Source organism: Mastomys coucha, unplaced genomic scaffold (assembly GCF_008632895.1).
Source record: "Mastomys coucha isolate ucsf_1 unplaced genomic scaffold, UCSF_Mcou_1 pScaffold20, whole genome shotgun sequence".
In the NCBI taxonomy this organism is placed as follows: domain Eukaryota; kingdom Metazoa; phylum Chordata; class Mammalia; order Rodentia; family Muridae; genus Mastomys; species Mastomys coucha.
The window spans coordinates 80,861,316-80,881,312 of NW_022196903.1; the positions used below are offsets into that span (position 1 = coordinate 80,861,316).

At 45.4% G+C, this 19,997-nt stretch overlaps 1 protein-coding gene across 1 annotated transcript in view; it reads right to left on the reverse strand.

Annotated features, from left to right (window-relative positions):
• Window positions 1–16,721, reverse strand: part of Antxr1 (ANTXR cell adhesion molecule 1) — a 197,672-nt gene extending 180,951 nt beyond the window's left edge. Inside the window, exon 1 of the mRNA XM_031382461.1 lies at window positions 16,204–16,721. Coding sequence (XP_031238321.1) covers window positions 16,204–16,391 — 188 coding nt within the window. The 5' untranslated portion in view covers window positions 16,392–16,721. The remainder of the gene's footprint in view (window positions 1–16,203) is intronic.
• Between the last annotated feature and the right edge of the window lie 3,276 nt (window positions 16,722–19,997).

Here is a 19,997-nt window from a genome sequence, read left to right on the forward strand (position 1 = left end):
TTTATTGTCCCATCTTCCTCATGATATGATGATATAAAAAAAACCATAACTATCATCCTTATAGCTGAAGTTCTGAGGCACTTTGCTGCTCATTTCATGTTCCTTGTTGCTGGAAATGTGGATGGGAAACCTTGTGCCATGGGATACATGAGGTACTCTCTGTGAAATAATAAATATTTCATGAACATTTAAAAGGAAAGTTTATTCTCTGTAGGGTAAAGGGTTTAGAATACATTTATTAAGTCTGCCTCATTAATTATTATTCATATCCTCTCTTCCTCAGAATGTGTAAGTATTCAGAGACGTCTTGCAGAGTCAGCATAGATGATACCATGGTTTCCACTGTCACACGGAAGCCATCTTGGCACACTCTGTAAGGGCTGACACACCATGCTGCCTATGGTTTTATCAGGGTAGGGTGGGGTCTGGACCTATAACAGGAGGTGGTTATCATCAAAAGAGAGGGCATTTTTTAGCTGTCATCCAGCAGGTGGGTCTGGGAGGGAGAGGGTGGAGCAAGAAGAAGCTAACAACATTTTCTAGCATATGTAAATGCATTAAGAGAAATTTTGGTTATTTTACACAAAATGTGTGTTTTCTCCTTTGAAAATCAAATTTTGCTCCATAATCACATTGGTAACATGGTTTGGGCCATTATATACGTCTTTTCTTTGGGTTTTTGCTTTTACACCTTATTTTAAATGTATTTTCCAATTTGGTATCAATCTTTTCATGTAATCTTTTCAGTAGGGCCCATGGATGGCACATATTTTGAAACTGGCATGTCTGAGGCTAGGTGAGGAATTTAAAAGCCACATTCATTCAAGATCTAGAATTACTGAGCCTTTAGAGCAATCAATATTGCAGAGTAAAAAAATCAAATGCCAATCCGAGTCTTACTTTTGAGAGGAAGTAAAGAAATCTACAATCATTTTTGGAAGAACATAGACTTTTCTCCTTATTCATATGTTTTAAGAATTTGTCTAAGGTCATGTAACTTGAGGACCATTTAAAAATTAATTTGGCAGAGTACTTGGTGATTCATTTAGACAGAAGCAGCCAATTCCTCTTTAGCTCAGGGAAATCATTTTCTATCATATTTATTTACTTTTTTTTGTGCTCTTCATAAATGTTTCCTCTTCCTATAAATTAATGTCAGACACACACACACACACACACACACACACACACACACATACACAAATGCACTCAAAGCACACTGTTAGCATTCTAAACTTCTCCCTCACAGTTTTAGTCTCTGAATACTTCATGTTCTTGGAAAAGTTTCTCCAACTGTCTTTAGATCAACTGGCCCTACTTTGGGCACGTCTCAGCAATGTGGGCATTATTTCCAAGAACTTTAATATATAGCTAGGGTGTGAGCTTCTCACCCGAAAACTTCATATGTTCTTGTTTGTCGAGGCAGTTATAAACTGAACATTGAAATTATCAGCCAGACTCTTGTTTCCTTAAAAGGTTTCGATGATCATGCTGTTACTTATTGTCTAGTTTGGTAGTTGCGTCTGGCCGTTTGCATCCAGCTGTACAGACCAGACGGGCCTTGAATTCTCCATCTTCCTGGCACAGCTTTCTGAGAGCTATAATCACAACTACAAGCCTACCTCCAGCATCACTCCTTTTATGCAGCAAACATCACAGTTTAGATGTTTCTGTAAATCCTGATTCATGTTTTGGATGATTTTCATGAAAAAACAACAACGAACCACTCCCCTTTCTAGAATAATCTGTACCTAGCTGAAAATACTTTGATGTTTTCTTCACTTACAAGGGACATCAACAAAATGATTTTATTCCATTAGAAAAGATGCATCTTTGCAATCACTTTTTTTTTTGCATTGAATGTTTCTGTGTTTTCTTTCTTCTTCTTTTTGATCTTTAAAATTAATTTTTAACCAAAAAAAAGTCTAGGTATTAGTCTCATCCAATAGGTATTTAATTTTGATTCTTAGTTGAGGGACCTATCCAATCCATATGTTCAGGCTTTCTTTAAGTAGAAGAGTTGTCTTCTAGTAAGTCTTTAAACGACCTTTCCAGACTGCATGTCAACAATGAGGAGCATGTGGCGCTCTGGGTGTTTGTTCCTGTCATCCCTTAGCATCTTCTCCCTTGCCAGTTTCACCTAACGACATCTAGTCTCCTCTTGGAATTACGACTCCCCAGCAGGCCTTTACAGTTTCACTGTCTACATGGCCAGTTCTGCTTCTCACTACTTCCTGAGTGCCTCTAACCACTGCCTTGTTTTATACTTTATTGTCCTAGGTCCCTTGATTTCCACTTCATATTTTACCTCCCATTTCACAAATTCTTGCTTTATTTTCTTTGCCAGATGGAGCTAACCAACTTTCACTTCCTACTTTTGCCTCAGCGATTTTATTTAATCCCTTATCTTAAGGTCTTAAAAAAACACCTAGGCCCTAAATCCTTAGGCCCCATCTTCATCCTTGAATGTGATGTTAATTGAACTCCAACCGACAGCAAACAACTTTACATCAGTTTTACTGTGTATATACTCTTGTGCTTTTAAACTTGATATAATAATATGATATAGAACTTAATATAGGGAATGTGGTTGGCCTTGGTGAACAAGCTCTGTCAGGCTAGGGAGAGTTGTAGATGGACTGGCCTCTTGACCTTCACTGTTGATATAGGAAAAAAATCATCCTAGCAAGGTTTGTTGGTTGGTTCTGGAAATATTTACACCACTCCTGCATTCTCTCTTGTTTTCTTGGTCTCTACCCAAGGTTCCCTCATGCTCTACCTGGCATGTATTCGGGGACCCTATTGCAGCCACATAATCAAAGACAGAAGCCTCGAATTTCCCTGGAGTCCATGCTGGGTAGGACCACGGTCTTAAAGATACCCAAGCTAGTTCCCCTGTGTCATGTCTGCCCCTCCACTCTCCCACACAGCTGCTCTGTGCAGTGATAGCTCACAATGGCTTCTTGCCTCCAAGGGACAGTCTTGTCCCAACCAGGTTCCATTCTTCACCACTTCTTACTTCAAGTTTATTTCCAGCTTTGTTTGTTACTGTTCAAGAAACTCCTTGAAAGTATTTTTCTATTTTTTTTTCTTAAACTTGGCAACAGGGTTGAAAACAGACCCTGGCTGACCTCTTTCAAGCTCCGCCCATCTGCGCTGTTTCTCATATTAATTTCTTACCAGCTTTGTGTGTCACCATCCCTGGGCTGTGATGTGAGCTCCCTAGTCAGCTCCCAAGACCTCTGGAGACAGAATGGGGTGATGGCGAGAGGGGGTGGGGTGAAGCTGTTTGTATTTAGCTTCCTTTCCTGAAGTCACAAGCCTTCTTCCCTTTCTCACCTTTCATTGAGCTCCCCAGATCATTAAGTTTTAGCTTTTGCACTTATGATGCCTGCAGATAACACTTCTAAGAGCCACTAATGTCTTCCTTTCTTTTTTTAAAAAAATATATTGCATTTTCTTATCTGAGGGAGCACACGTGTGCCACAGTGCAAGAGTGGAGATCAACAGACAGCTTGCAGGAGCTGGTTCTATCCCACCCTGAGTCCCAAGGAACAAACTCAGACTTAATGTTAGGTTGTCAGGCCGGACAATGTGCACCACCGGATCTTCTCCCGGCCTTGACGCCTTTGTTTTTTTTTAAACATCTTCTCTGTCTTCATCTTCTTGAGCTTCTTTACAGAATATCATTCATTCAGCCAGCCAGCCACACATGCCTGGTCTGTTCTTCGCAATTGGCAGGTTAATAACTGAGATTTCTCTTGTACTGAATACTTCCTAGGCAGCAGGCACTGGGCTTGGGATTCACTGCCATTTAGTAACAACCGTTAGCACTTTGAGTGTGGCCAGCTCTGCTATCTCTGCTCTTCTCAGTGATCTGTACATTTCCTGGACCACGACTTTTCTCTAAAACCTAAGACCTCAGCATTTAACCCCATGCTCATGACTGCTACACAATACTGCCTCCCCATGGTGGGGTTGGGAAACGGACAATTGCAGTCCATGGTGAGGAACTTAGACAGTTGAGGACAACAGGATTTCCATAAATTGATATAGAAATGTTGGAGTGGGGCTCCTGGGAAAGGCTTAAAATTGGGCCATTTAAATGGCTAACTGTTGCCCATCTTAGAACGGAGAGTAGAAGGTCACAGTTTGCTTTTATCTGTCCTCTCTTTGATGACAGTTAATAATCACAGTCACCCTAAAATTGAAAAGCCAAAATGGAGCCAGTTTTCAGAGACAAAGAGGAAGTTATTAATTATACTGGAACAACAAAACTACACTAGGCCTCTCCTGGGCAAGCCAGGATGTTTGGTCACGTTGGTAACAAGGATCCCTAGCATCCCACAAGTACTCAGTGATGTTGTATCTCACTTTGCCCTGTTTGTTGTTTGACTGCTGGAATGCTATGGCTCCAACTGGGCTTGCCACTATTTCCTTTGAACTGCTGTCCAGCATCATCTGCATAGATGTACTTGTTTTTATGGGAGGGGTGACAGCAGACAGATTAAGATGCTGCTTATAAACTTTGCTATCCCTGGAGGCCCTTTGTACTCTAGTGGGGTTGTCCACCAATGAGCATTGGGGGGCAATGGAAAAGATAGATTGTGGATGAGATGTTTCCTGACAAACACTAAGCATGTTTCCTTTCCATATATGTTCTGGACCACGCCACTGCTGTCAGAGGGCAAGAGTTGCTTGGGCTTGAGAGACTCTAAACGAGAAAGATTTTCAAGTCAAGATGCAATGCAGAGGGGTGGAAGTTCTTAATTATTTGGGGGAGTGTATAAGAAGCCCACGATTGTCTTAAGATAAGTGGGCATCACTTAAGTGGAGATGGAGTGGATGACCACTCTGCAGCTGAAGGGCATGGCTTAGCTATAGAACCCACAGTCATTTCATTGTAAGTTTAAAAAAGGGGTGGGATGTGGTAAGAAATGGAACCTGGGAACTACATGGTAACCACAGCAATAAAAGTCCCTGGTATTTTACCAAGGCATTCACACTTGGTCCTGAAAGAGCTTTAACTGTGTTCAGAGTATACAGGAGAGGTGGGGCTTAGGGAAGTCAGTGTCAAGATTAGATGTGTGTTAAAAAATAAAAAAACAAAACCAACCAACCAACCAAACAAACAAACAAACGGATTGACTTGGTACTAGAGTTCCAGGAGACAGGATGAATGAGGTACAAAAAGAGATCACTTGGGGCAAGATTTCGCCCAACTGGTAAAAAATGGTGGAGACCTGAGCTAAGGTGAAGGCCATGTGGAGAAGAGGCAGACCCAGGTCTGCTGTAGGTACATACACACAAAGTGTTGCAATGTGAGGAAGGATTACTCCCAGGTCTTCAGCCAACATGCCTGGCTCCCTTTGATGCCAGAAGCACAGGAAGAGACGACTTTAGAGGCAAATGTCCCAGATGATCACCCTTCACCTGGCTCACCCTGCTTTCTCCCCAGTGCTACAGCCCTGCACTACCCCTCCCCCCACTGCCCTGCTGTGCCCTGCCGAATATGAGTACAGTTTCCTCTTTTCATGGACAACTATTGACAATTCCTCTGGATTGGACTTTAGCCATCTTCTTCAAACTCCACCTCTTCTTGACATTTTAAAGTCCTTATATTAGTATCTTTATATTAATTACTACCTGCACACACATCAATAGCTGCCCTTGGGCTAACACTATCCAAGGCTTTATTTTCAGTCCTAAGGCTCCAGGGAAGCCGCCTACTCAGCGTCTCCACCCAGTGTCTGCCCTACCTACATGCTCAGACTCTCCCAGTCCATCCACAACAAGATTCTCTGGCTTTCTGAAACCTGCTTCTTCACACACAGCCTGCCAACTGCTCTAGTCTTGCTCCTCAAAACAAAGAATTTTCAGTTTCCCTTATTCTTTCATCTCCATCCCCACCACAAAATAGGTGATCGATATATATCCAATAGGGACATATGCTGGCCACCATGTTCTCAGAAACTCACAATCTTAAAAAAGAAAGAAGGAAAGAAAGAAAGAAAGAAAGAAAGAAAGATAGAAAGAAAGAAAGATAGAAAGAAAGAAGTTAATCACTAATCTTTGAACTTACTGCAGGAGGGATAGAATGCAAATTCTTTCTAAGGCCTTCCCCTGTCACACACACAGGGCAGAGTATGTGCCACTTGGCTTTCTTGTACATTGCTTCTTTAACATCTGACAAAATCTTGCTCAATTGCCATATTCCTGGTCCAAAGTGAAAGTCCTTCTCCTATCAACCCACATGATTTCACTAGCAATCTCTCTTGCTTTGTCTGCTCCACGGAACCCTGAGCTCCCTGAGAACTGGACATATCTTGGGCTCTACAATTCCTAAGGCTTAGCATAGTTTCATAAATACTGAACTGAAATGATGCATCCCTGAGCCAGGTGTGATGGCACATGCATTGAGGTGAGGTTTGCACCTGGAGTTGTCTGATTCCAAAGTTGGCATCCCAGCACTTCACAGAAGTAGGAGTGCCGGAGTGCCAGGAGGAGTTGAGGGCTAGCTTGGGTTACATGAGTTCCTGTCACAACACACACACACACACACACACACACACACACACACACACACGGAGAATGGGGAAGGGGGAAAGATGTGGAGGAGGGGGAAGAGGATAGAAAATAAACAGATATGATATGCCCCTTATCCTGGCCAGATGATCTCATCGCTTGGCAAATAGGGAGGAATCACTTGTTAGAGGACCACAGTATTTCTCTTGGGTTAGTTGTAACCAACAGCACCATGACCACTGATGTCATCATCATTGCTGTCCACCATGACCATTATCATCACCCCATCACTGCCAGCATCATGACCACCATCATCTCTTTAACCAGCACCACTATGATCATTCCTGTCACCATCAGCCACCATGACAATCATCCCCATTATCATCATCACCAACTCTGTAACTACGACTTGTCATGAACTATCACTACCACCATCACCATTATCCTTGTCATTATCTGTCACCATCCCTGTCATTATCATCACCATCACCATCACCTCCATCTCTCTCATCATTACCTGTCACCTTTACTATGTCACCACCATCATCCTTATCACCATCAACATCAGCACCACCATCTTTATCACTACCACCACTCGTCATCTGGTATGCATTTGGCAAATGCTGGTTAAAGATTTTAATCTTTAGAACCTTTCTGTGAGCATAAATTTTAGTCCCTATTTTTATTAACAGGGCAAACCAAGCTTCAGAGAGATTAACTGATTTAAAAATCCCAAGTTCATAGGATTTGGTCAAACATTGAGGTGAGATTTGCAACTGGAGCTGTCTGATTCCAAAGTTGGCATTCATAACCCCTAGGACTGAGGCTTGGTTTTCCCCTATCCTGCACGAAGTGCACGCAGTTCTTTCTGGAGTCTTGATGGGAAAGAAACCAAGGACCTAGGTAGTGAGCATTGCGGCTTGTATGTGTGTATACAAAATAAGGTTTGTCAACACTGATGGGCAAGAAATGGCCTTGCTGCTACACCAGCTCTCCTCCACATCACATTGGCTCCTCTCACTCGAGCAAGGATTCTCCCTGGAGTTCAGTTCGGAAGGGCATGCTGCCGCGGCTACCATTTGTTCTCTAGCAGGAGGAAGGCCACTCTTGCTGAGTGCCAGCTGTTCTAGTCTTTCCGCTTAGCCTCACAGTTTACTGTGAGAGTAAGGGACTCATGCCACAATCATCTGAGGAGTGTTTGTAAAACAGGAGCATCTGCTCCAGGGAAGCCTGGACCAAGGGTAGGCAGGACCCACTGCCTTAGCATACTCTCTTCCACATTCAGCACTTCTCACTGGTCCACTTCCTCCTCCTGATGACTACTTCTCCTGCTTGGATGAATCCTTTCATGCTAGGAATCAACAAGCTTTAAAAAATTTTTTTTTAAATTAATTAATTAGTTTGGTTGGGGGCAGGGGATTGGCTTCTGCATGGATGTCTTGTGTCCCCTGTGTAGTGCCTGCAGAGGCCAGAAAAGAGCATCGGAATCCTTAGGATTGGAGTTCCAGATGACTGTGAGCCACCATGTCAGTGCTGGGAATCAAACCCAGATCCTCTGCAAGAGCACCAAGTATTCTTAACCACAGGGCCATGTCTCCAGCCTCAGGAGCAACAAGCTTGGCACATGTTGCTCTGCTTTTCAGTCTTTATCAAGGATTCTCCACAAAGCAGATCCTCTACTTAGTGACTCTTAGAAATCAGTGTAGAGATAATCTATTAATTTTTGGTTATCACAATGATCAGGAAGAATCATGATATTAACATTTAATTTAATGATATTTAATTCCCTTCATTCCTTCATTCCTAGTGAAAAACTATCTCACTGAATATGACAATTGCATCTCCATCAAGACACATGGTGAGAGCCAGACACTCCAAAGTCACACTCTGATTGGCCTCTGTTTAGGAACTCATAACCTGCTGCCTCAATGTAGGAGGGCCCCACTTGCTGTCCAGCCTGTCAAATCCCCTTAGATCCCACCAACTACATACACAGGAACTCTTGTCCTTCACATACACTCATGGAACACCAGGTGGCAGAGAGCCATGTGTGGCATCTCATTCCCCTCTCCATGTTATCCTGGTGTAGCTGGTCACTGAGGCTTTCAGGCCGCTCACCACCACAGCAAAAACCGGATAGGTTGCCCTGACTGATTAAATGTTCTCAATATCCATGGCATTAAAGGTTTCCTCTGAAGTATGGAGGGATTGCAGAAGGGAAGAATGGAAGGGCATCACAACCTCCCGGGAAGATCGGAAGTACTATGTTGGTAGTAACTTCTGATTGATTAATAAGCCCTAGATCTCTGATTGATGAATATGCCCTAGATCCAGCTCCAAACTGACCCCCTCCAGACGTGTTGGCTCCATATACCACTTTAGCTGCTATTCTTGCTTACACAGGCCTGAAGACTATGTAATTATGCTTGCAGTAGAGGATACAAATGCCCACACATATCTGGCTTTTCTTCCGCCAGCATACATTTCTTCAGTCCATCTCTACAAGGTGAAGACACATGACCAGTTTGGGCCAGTGGGTTGTGAGTGGAAGGATTTAAGTCACTTCCCTCCTCCAGCATTTGTTTCCTCTGCGGCCATGATGGAGAAGGGCCTCTCCAGGAGCCCTAGCTTCCAGGACAGCCCTGAGTGTAGCCCGTCACTAAGACTTGACGGCTACTCATCACCACAGCATAACCTAGCTGTGATACAATATCCTGACTGATTTAATGTTCTTTTGATTTCTCAGTCTTCGCACCTTTCAAGGAAATCACGGGGTTCTTGAGGTTGGCTTTACCACTTAAAGTAGTCTCAGCTTTCACTTCAGTTTTGCCACCAGTGAAGTGGCGATGGTGACCGTTCAGATGTTACGGGGACTTGCAAAGGCTAAACAGGCTTGGACAGGCACCATTTATACCACAGCGCCTGGCAGAGAGCCAGGGCTGTGACTGCCACTTGTTATTCTTCCTGCTGTTCTAAACTTGACTTTTCCCGCCCTGCCCCAAATCCATACTGGAGCCCTCAGCTTTGGAATCCCAGAGTCCTCCTAAAGTCCTCTGCCTAAAAGGCTATCAGCCCAGACAGTTTCCGGCTTCAGCCTTCTTTGCACCTCCCGAGACAGGATGTGGCTTGCTATAGGCACTGTGCTATCCGGACTTCCATTGCTGGGCCAAGTGCTTCAATCACTTTGATCACTATTGAGAACATATCTACGCCAAGTCAATGAAAAGAATAAGCCAAGTGTAATGGAAGAAATCGAATGACTTCTTCAATGAGAACTTGGCATGTCTGAAAAACATGTCAAAATGTCCAAATATCCTTTGTCTTGTGTTATGGAATAATTAAATTAGTACAAGTGGCTAAGTCTGGTCTCTTGTTCTGACACTCAAAACTCATTAATGTTAGCATAATGCATAAAGCAAGTCTAATCTGCATTTGTGTGTCAGCGCTGTCTGTCCTAGGGATGCCAGTTTGTCCCTAGAGTGCTGGAGACAGTTACAGGTTATAATTATAGGTCAGATGCCTTCTTCCAGCCTCCTGGACTCTATTCTCAGTGTAACTTTGAGTTTTCCCAGGTCTCCAGAGTTAAGAAAAGTAGAGATAAAGTACTTACTTAGACAGAAACACAAAACAAATGCTTTCATTGTCCTTAGTTTTTTGTTTTGTTTTGTTTTTGTTTTGTTTTGTTTTGTTTTGTTTTGGCATTTTTGAGACAGAGTTTCTCTGTATAGCCAGGGCTGGCCTGGAACTCACTGTGTAGACCAGGCTGGCCTCGAACTCAGAAATCCTCCTGCCTCTGCCTCCCAGGTGCTGGGATTAAAGGCGTGCGCCACCACTGCCTGGCATCCTTAGTTTTTGTCTACACACTAAACCTTCCTATTTACAGGCAGTCCTACCAACTATCACAGGCCTGATAGGCCCTCTTCAAACCTGGAACCAAACTGCTGGAACATTTGAACAAAGTAAAATCCTGGCTCTGGAGAGAGGTTCATCCCGGTGTCTTTTAAGGTTACTGTTGTGCTTGTCCAAGGTATGCTCTAACGCGCTCCCCTCCCTTGGTGTTAGTTTTACATTCTCCTTCCTCTAAAGGACTTTCCAAGGCATTTCAGAAAGCAAGCTACATCTGTGTGCCTTGACACATCTGCAAACTTAAATTTCCCTTTTCCGTCAAATTCAATCTGAACAAGCTACCAACTCATTGGACCTTTAAGTGCAGAATCCTGATCACACCCCAGAGTGTGACTCACCAGCCCCAGGTCTCCGGGAGGTGGGAGGGGTGTTGGTAGGAGTGTGCAGAATTTCCTACCAGCAGCAACGGATGAACAGTGGTCTAACAGCTGCTCCGTAATTAAGTAGTCTTAACTGCTTGGGTTCCATGATTGACTGAAATGCTGGTGCAGGGATTTTCAATTCCTGGAACCCACTGGATCTCGCTGGCTGCACCACCATGTGCTTCTCATTACAGCCCAATGGCTCCGGGTAGAGATGAGCTGAAAGGACCAGGCTGGGGGTCGGGAGCAGGAAAGTCCTGCTCTGTTGTTCTGCCAGGATCTAGTCGTGATTCTGAGCAGTTCTAACCCTGGGGTTTGGGGGGGAGGAGTAGTGAACAAAACTTTCTCCCATCTACAGAATAGGGATCAACAGGTCTACCCACCAGACACCTTTCCTCAGTCCCTTGTGAAAGCTTGTGGGTCTGGGAAGCTCACTGAACTTCATACTCTCAAAATTTCCTGTGTAAGTTAGTTGCTAGAAACCCAGGTCTCTTGCAGGAAAACAATACTCTGCCTAGTGAGGTTCCAGTCTAGGGTGACAAGCATCTATCTGCATCCATTCCTCATGCATCCATGTCCCTGGGGTGCCACACTCCCTTACAGCCCTGCAGATCAGAACTACCTTGGAATACCCAGTGGATGTTTGAGAAAGTGAGCTTCCTCTGCTTGGGGGAAAAGAGATAGAGACACTGGTTAGACAAAAAGTAAGTATCTCCATGGAGCCCTGCCCTCCCCCTGTGGTCTCTTCTCAGTGTTCTGTTTTTGAAGTCTTTATGGCACATGTATCATGGCTAGTGCTTCCCTGAGACCGGAGATGGAAAATCCTCCTTCTCCCTCTACATAAAGAAGGTTAATGGGGCATGAAAGTGCACATTCCGCTGGGCAGTGGTGGCACACACCTTTAATCCCAGCACTTGGGAGGCAGAGGCAGGAAGATTTCTGAGTTCAAGGCCAGCCTGGTCTACAGAGTGAGTTCAGGCTATACAGAGAAATCCTGTCTCAGAAAAAAAAAGAAAAGAAAAAGAAAAAAAAAGAAAAGAAAAGAAAAAAGAAAAGAAAAAATATGCACATTTCAGTGTTGAAGGACCATGCCAGTGTATCCATGTCCACAATGGGTCCTGGAGACCCACAGGGGGACTAAAGAGAGACTCTGTTGTTCTTTTCTAGACAGGGCCTTCCAAGTCTGACTTTTCAAATCCCTGATTGAATTCCCAGCAAACTACTCTTCCCAACTCTAACCAGAAAAGCATGTTTATATAAACATGAAATTCCATCAGTGTAGAGCCCTGTGCGGCCCAGTTGCCAGAGCTCTTAATAACGCCCTATTGTGTTACTGTGGTGTTCTGGGTTATCATTATACGGTCTTTGCTCCTGGTTGAGAAAACATGACGTTCCATTAACTATATAATCTGGGGTCCCTCCAGGCCAGAGATGCATCCTGCTCAGAGCTGAAATGAGCAGAGCTTTAAAAATGCCACTGGCTGCAGGAGGCGAGGGTACTGCAGAGGTGGGGAGAGTGGCCACAGACTCCTTCCCTGTGGCCACCGTTCTGCCTGTAGCCAGCACCCCAGCAGCCAAGGGTCTCAGAGGCCCAGACACAAACGCAGTCAGCATTCTTTCCCTTCCCAATTTGCTGCGGTCGGTCGTGTGATGCACAGCAGTGTTTGGGGAGCTCCTTTCCAGGACAGAGGACTTTGTCTGTAGGGACTACCCTGCCGCCTGTTTGCCATGCCGGCCTGGTGGCCCATCCTCCAGCTCTGGACTTAGAAATCACATGGATTCTCCTGATTATAGGTGGCAAGCTGGAGGTGTGCATGCGACATTGACGTCCTAGCAAGCTTTCATTCAGCACAAAGATACCCAAGAAAGACAGTGATAGGAAGTCAGAGGGGCTTAGGGTTAAGTGTGAAAGGGGGAGCTCCTTTCTTAATAGCGAGGGGCTGAGAACTCGGTCCACTGGCCACAGCCCCTCTCCACACAGTCCTTAAGATGTCAAAATCACATTTTGTTGAATATAAAACTGGTATATTTACTGTAGAGAAATTTGGAAATTCAGAAGTTAAAACTATTAGCTTCTGGAGATGAATGCTATCCTAATACTAAGTAAACACACACAAACACACACACACACACACACACACACATGCATACACATACCTATACACCCACACACACACACATACACCCCCATATACACACCCACACCTATACACATGCGCACCCACACACATACATGCACACACACACACATACACATACAAGCACACACATACATACACATGCACAGATGCACACACCCCTCTCACACACACATACACACACATGTACACACATACACACCCACACCCACACACACACACCACACACATACACACACATGCACACACAATACACCCCCCACGCACACACACATACAAACACACACACACATATGCACACACACACATACACACACATACATACACACACACACACACACAAACACTGGTATCAGCTTTGTTTTGCTCAATTCTGAGACAGAATCTGGTTATTTAGCTCAGGTTGGCCTTGGTCTCCCAAGTGTTGGCATCGAGCCTGGCCTTGCTCCTTACAAAGGTGGAATACACACAATGTTTGGAAACATAATATTGTAAGTATTATACATTTCTCCTAAAATATCTTGCAAACACGCGCAATCTGCAATGAGTGTACAGCCCTCTGCATATTTCATGTCTTACTTAAATCCCATTGTTGGACATTTAGGTAATTCTCAGCTTTCTACTATAAACAGCACTACCATAGATCACAGTAAGGGAATCTTTTTCTAATGCATTTTTTTCTTAAGATAAAGACGTGTTGGATGAAAAGGAAGAACCTTCACAGTGTTAAAAGCACATACTTTCTGCCGATGCATCTTCTCATCCACACGACTCATATGGCAGCCACATGTGACTATTTAATTTAAACAAAATTAAAAGTTCACGTCCTCATTTGCATGGGGGACACATATGGCAAGTAGCTACTGTTCTGGACAGCAGGGATGTGAAGAACGTCTGCCTTTCTAGAAAATTCTACCATGCATTTCAAGTCCACAAAGACTACCAGTTCACACCGTCCTGAGCAAGACAGGACACAGGTGGCCACTGCTGGACACTGTACTGCCTTAAAAGCCTCTGCCAACACAGCAGCACACTGTCCCTCCACCCCCAACACACACACACACTTTCCCTACACCCCCAACACACACACACTGTCCCTACACCCCCAACACACACACACACACTGTCCCTCCACCCCCAACACACACACACACTGTCCCTACACCCCCAACACACACACACTGTCCCTACACCCCCAACATACACACACACTGTCCCTACACCCCCAACACACACACACATGCACACTGTCCCTCAACCCCCAATACACACACTTCTTTAAATGCTAGTGAGCCAGAATGTTTCTGTTCATAGATTAGCTTTAGCAAATAGTTTTCTTTGGAAATTAGGATGTAAAGCTATTTCCTAATGAGCTTTTCCACCCCAAGGCCAGTCTTCAGAGAGTAAATTAGGCTGCACACACTCCAGCAGCTTGTTGTACCTCACTTAGACTATCTGCACCCCGAGAAGAGCACAGAGCTTGTGTGTTCAAATACCCCTCTAGTCTCCTTCCTGGCTTCTGTGTCCCTGTCATTCTTTGTAAGATGGAAGCCTTTTCCAGACTGTTTTCAAAAATGTGCCTTCTAGCACAGTTAAATTTTTGCAGAGAAAGCCTGTTTTCACTATTCTTTTCAAAAAAAAAAATTCTAACTTTTGACTTAGTTGTGCCTCCTTCAGAAATGATCCTAAACTGATTCTACTGAATCCCTGCCATCACCTGAAGAAATTCCATTTATAAATTGGACCAAAAGTTCTGTTCAAATGATAGATTTAGACCACCAGGTTATGCTCACAGCACCCAGGCAGCCCCCTGGGGAAATGGTCCTTTTGTTTGTTCGAGTTTCCCTGTGGGTCTTTTGGAATTTCTTGGGCTATGGCTTTTGTTGTTATTGTTTGTTTGTCTTTTGAGACAGTCTCAGGTAACCCAGGTTGGCTTCAAACATAGCCTAGGAATCCAGGATCACCTTGAACTCCTCCCAGCTGCAGGGATTACAGGCAAACACCACCACCATTACAGTGAGTTTATGGGTTTTTGTGGTGCCAGGGCTTGTACATTCTAGGCAAGCATCCTGCCAACTGAGACATAGATCCAGCCCCAAAGTCCCCTTCGAGGGGCACAAAGGGGAGCATCTTTGGTTCCAGACACAGTCCAGAGTTTCTCCGACCCAGGAACTCCACTCCCACCTGCTAAAGTAACAAAAAGAGTTTCCATTTCTTAGCCCAGGCCTGAATTTTCAGTATCCACCTTCTCGTAAATCTGTAAGAAAGAGACCTCGCTTTTTATCCAAACTATCTGGAGCTCAAAACAGCCTCGACGGAAAAACCAAACCCCGGCAGCAACTGCGAAGCACATTTGGTGTCCAGCGGCCAGCTTATTTTTCAGGACTTCTATTCCAACTCCCAAATACTTTCCAGTCTGTGAAATTCACCTCCCTACCACTGTAACTGCAAGCGCCTCTCCTGGCACTGGCACAGATCTAAGGAGCCCGGATCTTCAGGGACGTTTTATTGTTGTAGCTGCTTTTCAGCAGAGAGCATGAAGCTCACTTGAGTATCTGTGGCTTGGCAACCCTGTAGGAATCTGGAAAGTGTCGAACTGCCCTTAACTCAGTTCTTCCTTAAGCAAAGTTCGTTTTAGTAAGGAGTAATCTTGCTGGTTTCCCTGGCAGACCATCAGTCAAAAACCAATAGCCCAAATTTAACTACACCTCAGTTCTGAAGGCAAAGGGTTCTGGGGACATTTGCCAGTATTTGAAAGCATTTTTGGTTGACATGACTCAGGGGGAAGAGTGACTTTATGGCTGGCATCTGTCTATAGGGTAGAGGGCAGAATGGTGCTGAGAACCCTTAAGCGGAGGGTGAAATCTGCACACACAAAAAAAAACTAGTTGGAACTCCAGAGGTGGAGAATCCGTGCCTTGGACTTCCACAAGTGCCCAGGGTCATCAGGCATCATGCCACGAGAACAAAGACAGCATTTTTACATTTTGTAAAAAGAGATGGCTAAGTTTGAAGAGTACCAGAGTACCGTCGCTTCCAACTTTGGAAGTGTCTGCAAATTCTATTTCTGGTTGCAATTCCTTCTTCCCAAGGTGGGAAGCAATAAGACAAATAGAGCCAACTGCATCCTCCCAGGACTCGCAAGCTCCGGGCCAGAGACAGCAAAGAAAGCGGGCTAAGCAGTCCAGACGCCCCGCAGCTGGGGACCAGAGACCAGTTGTGGTGCGCCCTAGGGACCGCCCGCCCCAGAGCAGCATCCTCCAGGCACTTACTTGTCCAGGATGAAGTAGAGGTCGAATCCCCCGTAGCAAGCTGGTCCCCCGTCCTCGCGGCGGCCCCCGTGTCCGGCGCACACGAGCACGAGTGCAGCCACGCAGAGTCCCCTCAGGCCCGCTCCCAGGCGCCCTGCGCGGTCCATGCTGCAGCCGGAGCGCTGGCCTCGCTGGCGTCCGTGGGACATCAGGGGCGCGCCATACGCGGCCTGGGCTCCGGTCAGGTCCCCTGGCTCTCTGCAAACGCCCGGAAGCAATTGTCCAAAGAAGTTCAAGGATTTCGCTTTGGTTTCCGCCAGTTCTGCGCCGGGGTTTCGAGTTTCAGGGACCCAGGACGCTCTGCTCTGTGCAGCTGCCGGGATCGGGCCACCAGGCCGCTCCCAGGCTGCGCTTGAAGCTTTGCAGTCGAAGCAGTTCCGTCCCGACGGCTCTTTGTCCTAGATTTTAAGTATGATGGGGTGGGTTTTCAAATTGTTCTTGGTTGGGGCAGTGCGGTGTCTTTGCTCCCTCCCTTCTCCCTTCTCCCCTCCTTTCTTAGGTTTTTTTTTTTTTTTTTTTGGTGAAAAAGTCCAAAGAGTGCCATCTTGTGGCCAAGGGCGGCGAAAATGTTGTGGTCCGCTAGACCTTGGCTGGGGCGGAATTGGTGGGGACTTTTGGCCTGGGATAAATCTTAAAAGAGTTTTCAGGTGAGCTGCACGCTTTTAATTGATCCATCCTTTTCGTCTTCTTTCTTGCCTTTTCCACGGCCACCTCTTCATCCTCTCCACCCGCTCCCCCAACCCCCCATGCCTTCTTTCTGTTTTACTTTTCTGTATCTGCGGATACAGTCGCTGTAAACATTTGATGAAAACTCACTTCCTTCGAGCAGGGTGGCTCCAACTCCAAGCCAGGACTTTACAAACACGAGCCTCTGTGCAAATGAAGCACAAACCCTTTGCGATCGGAGCCATCACATGATCGTACACCGTTTTCTTGCAGATCACAAAGAGCTCTGGTTGAAATCTGCACATACAATGCCACCGAATGTAGTTGTCGAGGCTTGGAACAGCCAAGGCATCTAGATTGTCCGCATCTCTGCGTTTTAGGGAGTCTGTGGTAACTACTCTTCTTTCTGCCTGTGAACTTTTATCTTTCCCTCTCCATCTTTGTTGAAGCACTGTGGATGCAAGCAGCTGTCAAAACTGTGGACAGTTCAGGGGATTAAGTGCTGTCCCATGAGTCTTGTGCTTGCCTTTCTAGACCGAAGGGTCTTCCTTAGTTCGAGACTCAGTTCCCACGGGACACAAGGTCTAACTTCTCCACCCTCTCTGGAAGTCACAAATCAATGTGCACTCTTGTCCCAGCTTCAAGCTCTTCTAGAAAGGGTACACCTGAGACCCTTACTCCTCACGATGGCCATCCTGGCAGTTTTCCTCTGAACCATACACCATGAAATTCCAGTATTTTGAAATAGTTTATTGATCATTGACTGTTTTCTTTTTCTTTTTTTTCTTTTTTCTTTTTTTTTGGTTTTTCGAGACAGGGTTTCTCTGTGTAGCCCTGGCTGTCCTGGAACTCATTCTGCACTAGCTCCCCCTGAGGTGATCTCCAGAGTCTCCCAGCCTCACCTTCCACATAGAGTAATGTAGAAGTAACTCATTTCACAGTGCAAAATTGAGGGTGTCTGATTTTGGAGGCACAGGCCTGTAGCCCTCTTCTTGAATGACTTCTTCTGAAGATGCTCAGTGGCATATCATGAAACTTCCCACCCCCACCCCACACCTTTGTGGAGAAGCCCCGTGTACATGGACCCTGCAACCCCCCACAGACAGCCAACACCAACCGTACTGACTTGTTTGAGGATTAACTGGTTCACTGTTAATTCTCCAGTGCCTGCCAACCCTTCAGGTGACTGCAACCTCTGACACCCAAAGCAGGCACCTGACCTGGCCCTTCCCTTACTCCAACCCTGGAAAGCAGGAGACAATGTTTGCCTGTGTTCTGAGCTGCTGGCTTTGGGATGGTTTGTTACACAGTCACAGGTAACTAATATGTGCCTGTTATCACTTTAAACACTGGAGAATTTCTGTAGGGAAAAAACATGATTTAACAGTTTTCCAGATGTGCTTGTCCATGAAGCTTTGTTCAGGGAACACCTACTAGCGCCCACATTTTTGAAATTGCTATTTGCAGGAAAAAAATAATTAGGAGAAGTAAAACTACTCTAACTGATTTAACTGACTTGCTTTTTCTATAGTTTCTCCCGCCTCAAACGAGGAAAACCCATCTTGGCCCCACCAAGCTCTGTGATAAGAAAGAGGAGGGGAAATCCACAGAGGCCAGCCGGACCAATGAATGCTGGAAAACTGGGGGTGGGGGGTTACTGGTCCAGGACAAGAAGGAACTTGAGGACAGTGTAATAAAGAAAATGTTCTGAGACTGGAGGAAAGGGTTGGCATGTTCCTGCCGGGAAGCAAGGGACAGGAGGAGTGGGGGTTAAGAACATCACATGGATGTCCTCTGAGCTAGTTAAGAGTTTGGGTGGCAGAGGAATGCCTTGAGAATATTATGGGGTGGGATGGGGTGGTCTAGAAGGTCTGCCTGGGAGAGAGAAAATAAAAAGGTCGCTGATAGAGCTCCTTAAGGCCAAAAGCCAGGGCAGGCAGAGGCTTAGGTTCCAGAATGGGAGGAGATTTCATTCAAAATGTGTTTATAGAGTAGTGGGGAGGGTAGAAGAGTGTGTGCCCCCCCCAAGGATGAATGCGGCCCTAGAGAGGGCAGAGAACTGACTGGAGTCATTCAGCTACTGGAGTGTACCAGCTACCATGCCTCTCTTTCAGGTACTGGAGTGTGTTCCAGCTGCCATTCCTCTCTTTCAGGATTCTGCAAAGAGGCCTTATGTTCCAAGAGGGCCATTTCTAGCTTGCTGCCGCCATTGCAGCCTCTGATGCTGCTTCCTCCTCCTCCTTCTCTCCCTCCTCCTCTTCCTCTTCTTCCTTTTCCTGCTCCTCCTTCTCCTCTTCTTCCTCCTTCTCTTCCTCCTCATCCTCCACTTCTCTCCCCTCCACCCCCAGCTATGAAAGTGGATGCTAGGGTGTGAAAGAACCTAAACAGTCCATGTACTGTGGACATCAGGAGAGTAAACTCTGGGAAAGCCCCATTAAGCTGACAACTGTCAGTTCCACAGTGGAGGTGAGCAAGGGATTTGATCCTGTGCTGTGCCAGGTCACAAGAGGATAAGGGGGTAGTTTTTGACTATTCAGATATTTTATCTGCCATAGGAAAAGTACTTAAGGATTCCAGAAATCTCCAGTCTTTGTTTTTCAAGAGCTTAGAGAAATTGCCTCCAGAGGGCTGTGGCAGCTTCTCACTGACCCACTCCATGTGGACCCCTCCCTCCCATGATCCAGATGCTCCAGCCAAGCTCTCAGACACCTGCTAGGTGCTGCATAACTCTCTCATGCTGCTATCTAATCTTCCCAGAATCTTGTTGGGCACCAACATGTTACTTGGGTTATTGACAAAGGCTCTAAGAAGGGCTCCAGACAGTACAGACAATAAAATTTAAATCGTTCTTCTTATAGATAGTTGCCAACAATATGGACAAATCGAACACATTTGTGTCACATTCATGTCACTTGACTAAGTCTACTATTTGTAGGGTCTCACCAGTCCCTGGACCACACACTGTGTGTAGAAAGGTCAGTAGAATTATTTATCAGAAGCAACTTATCTTCTGGAACAACAGACTTTCTGAAGAATCTGAGCCATATTGGCTTTGGTGGTAGGATAAACAAAACTACTAGGAATCAAGC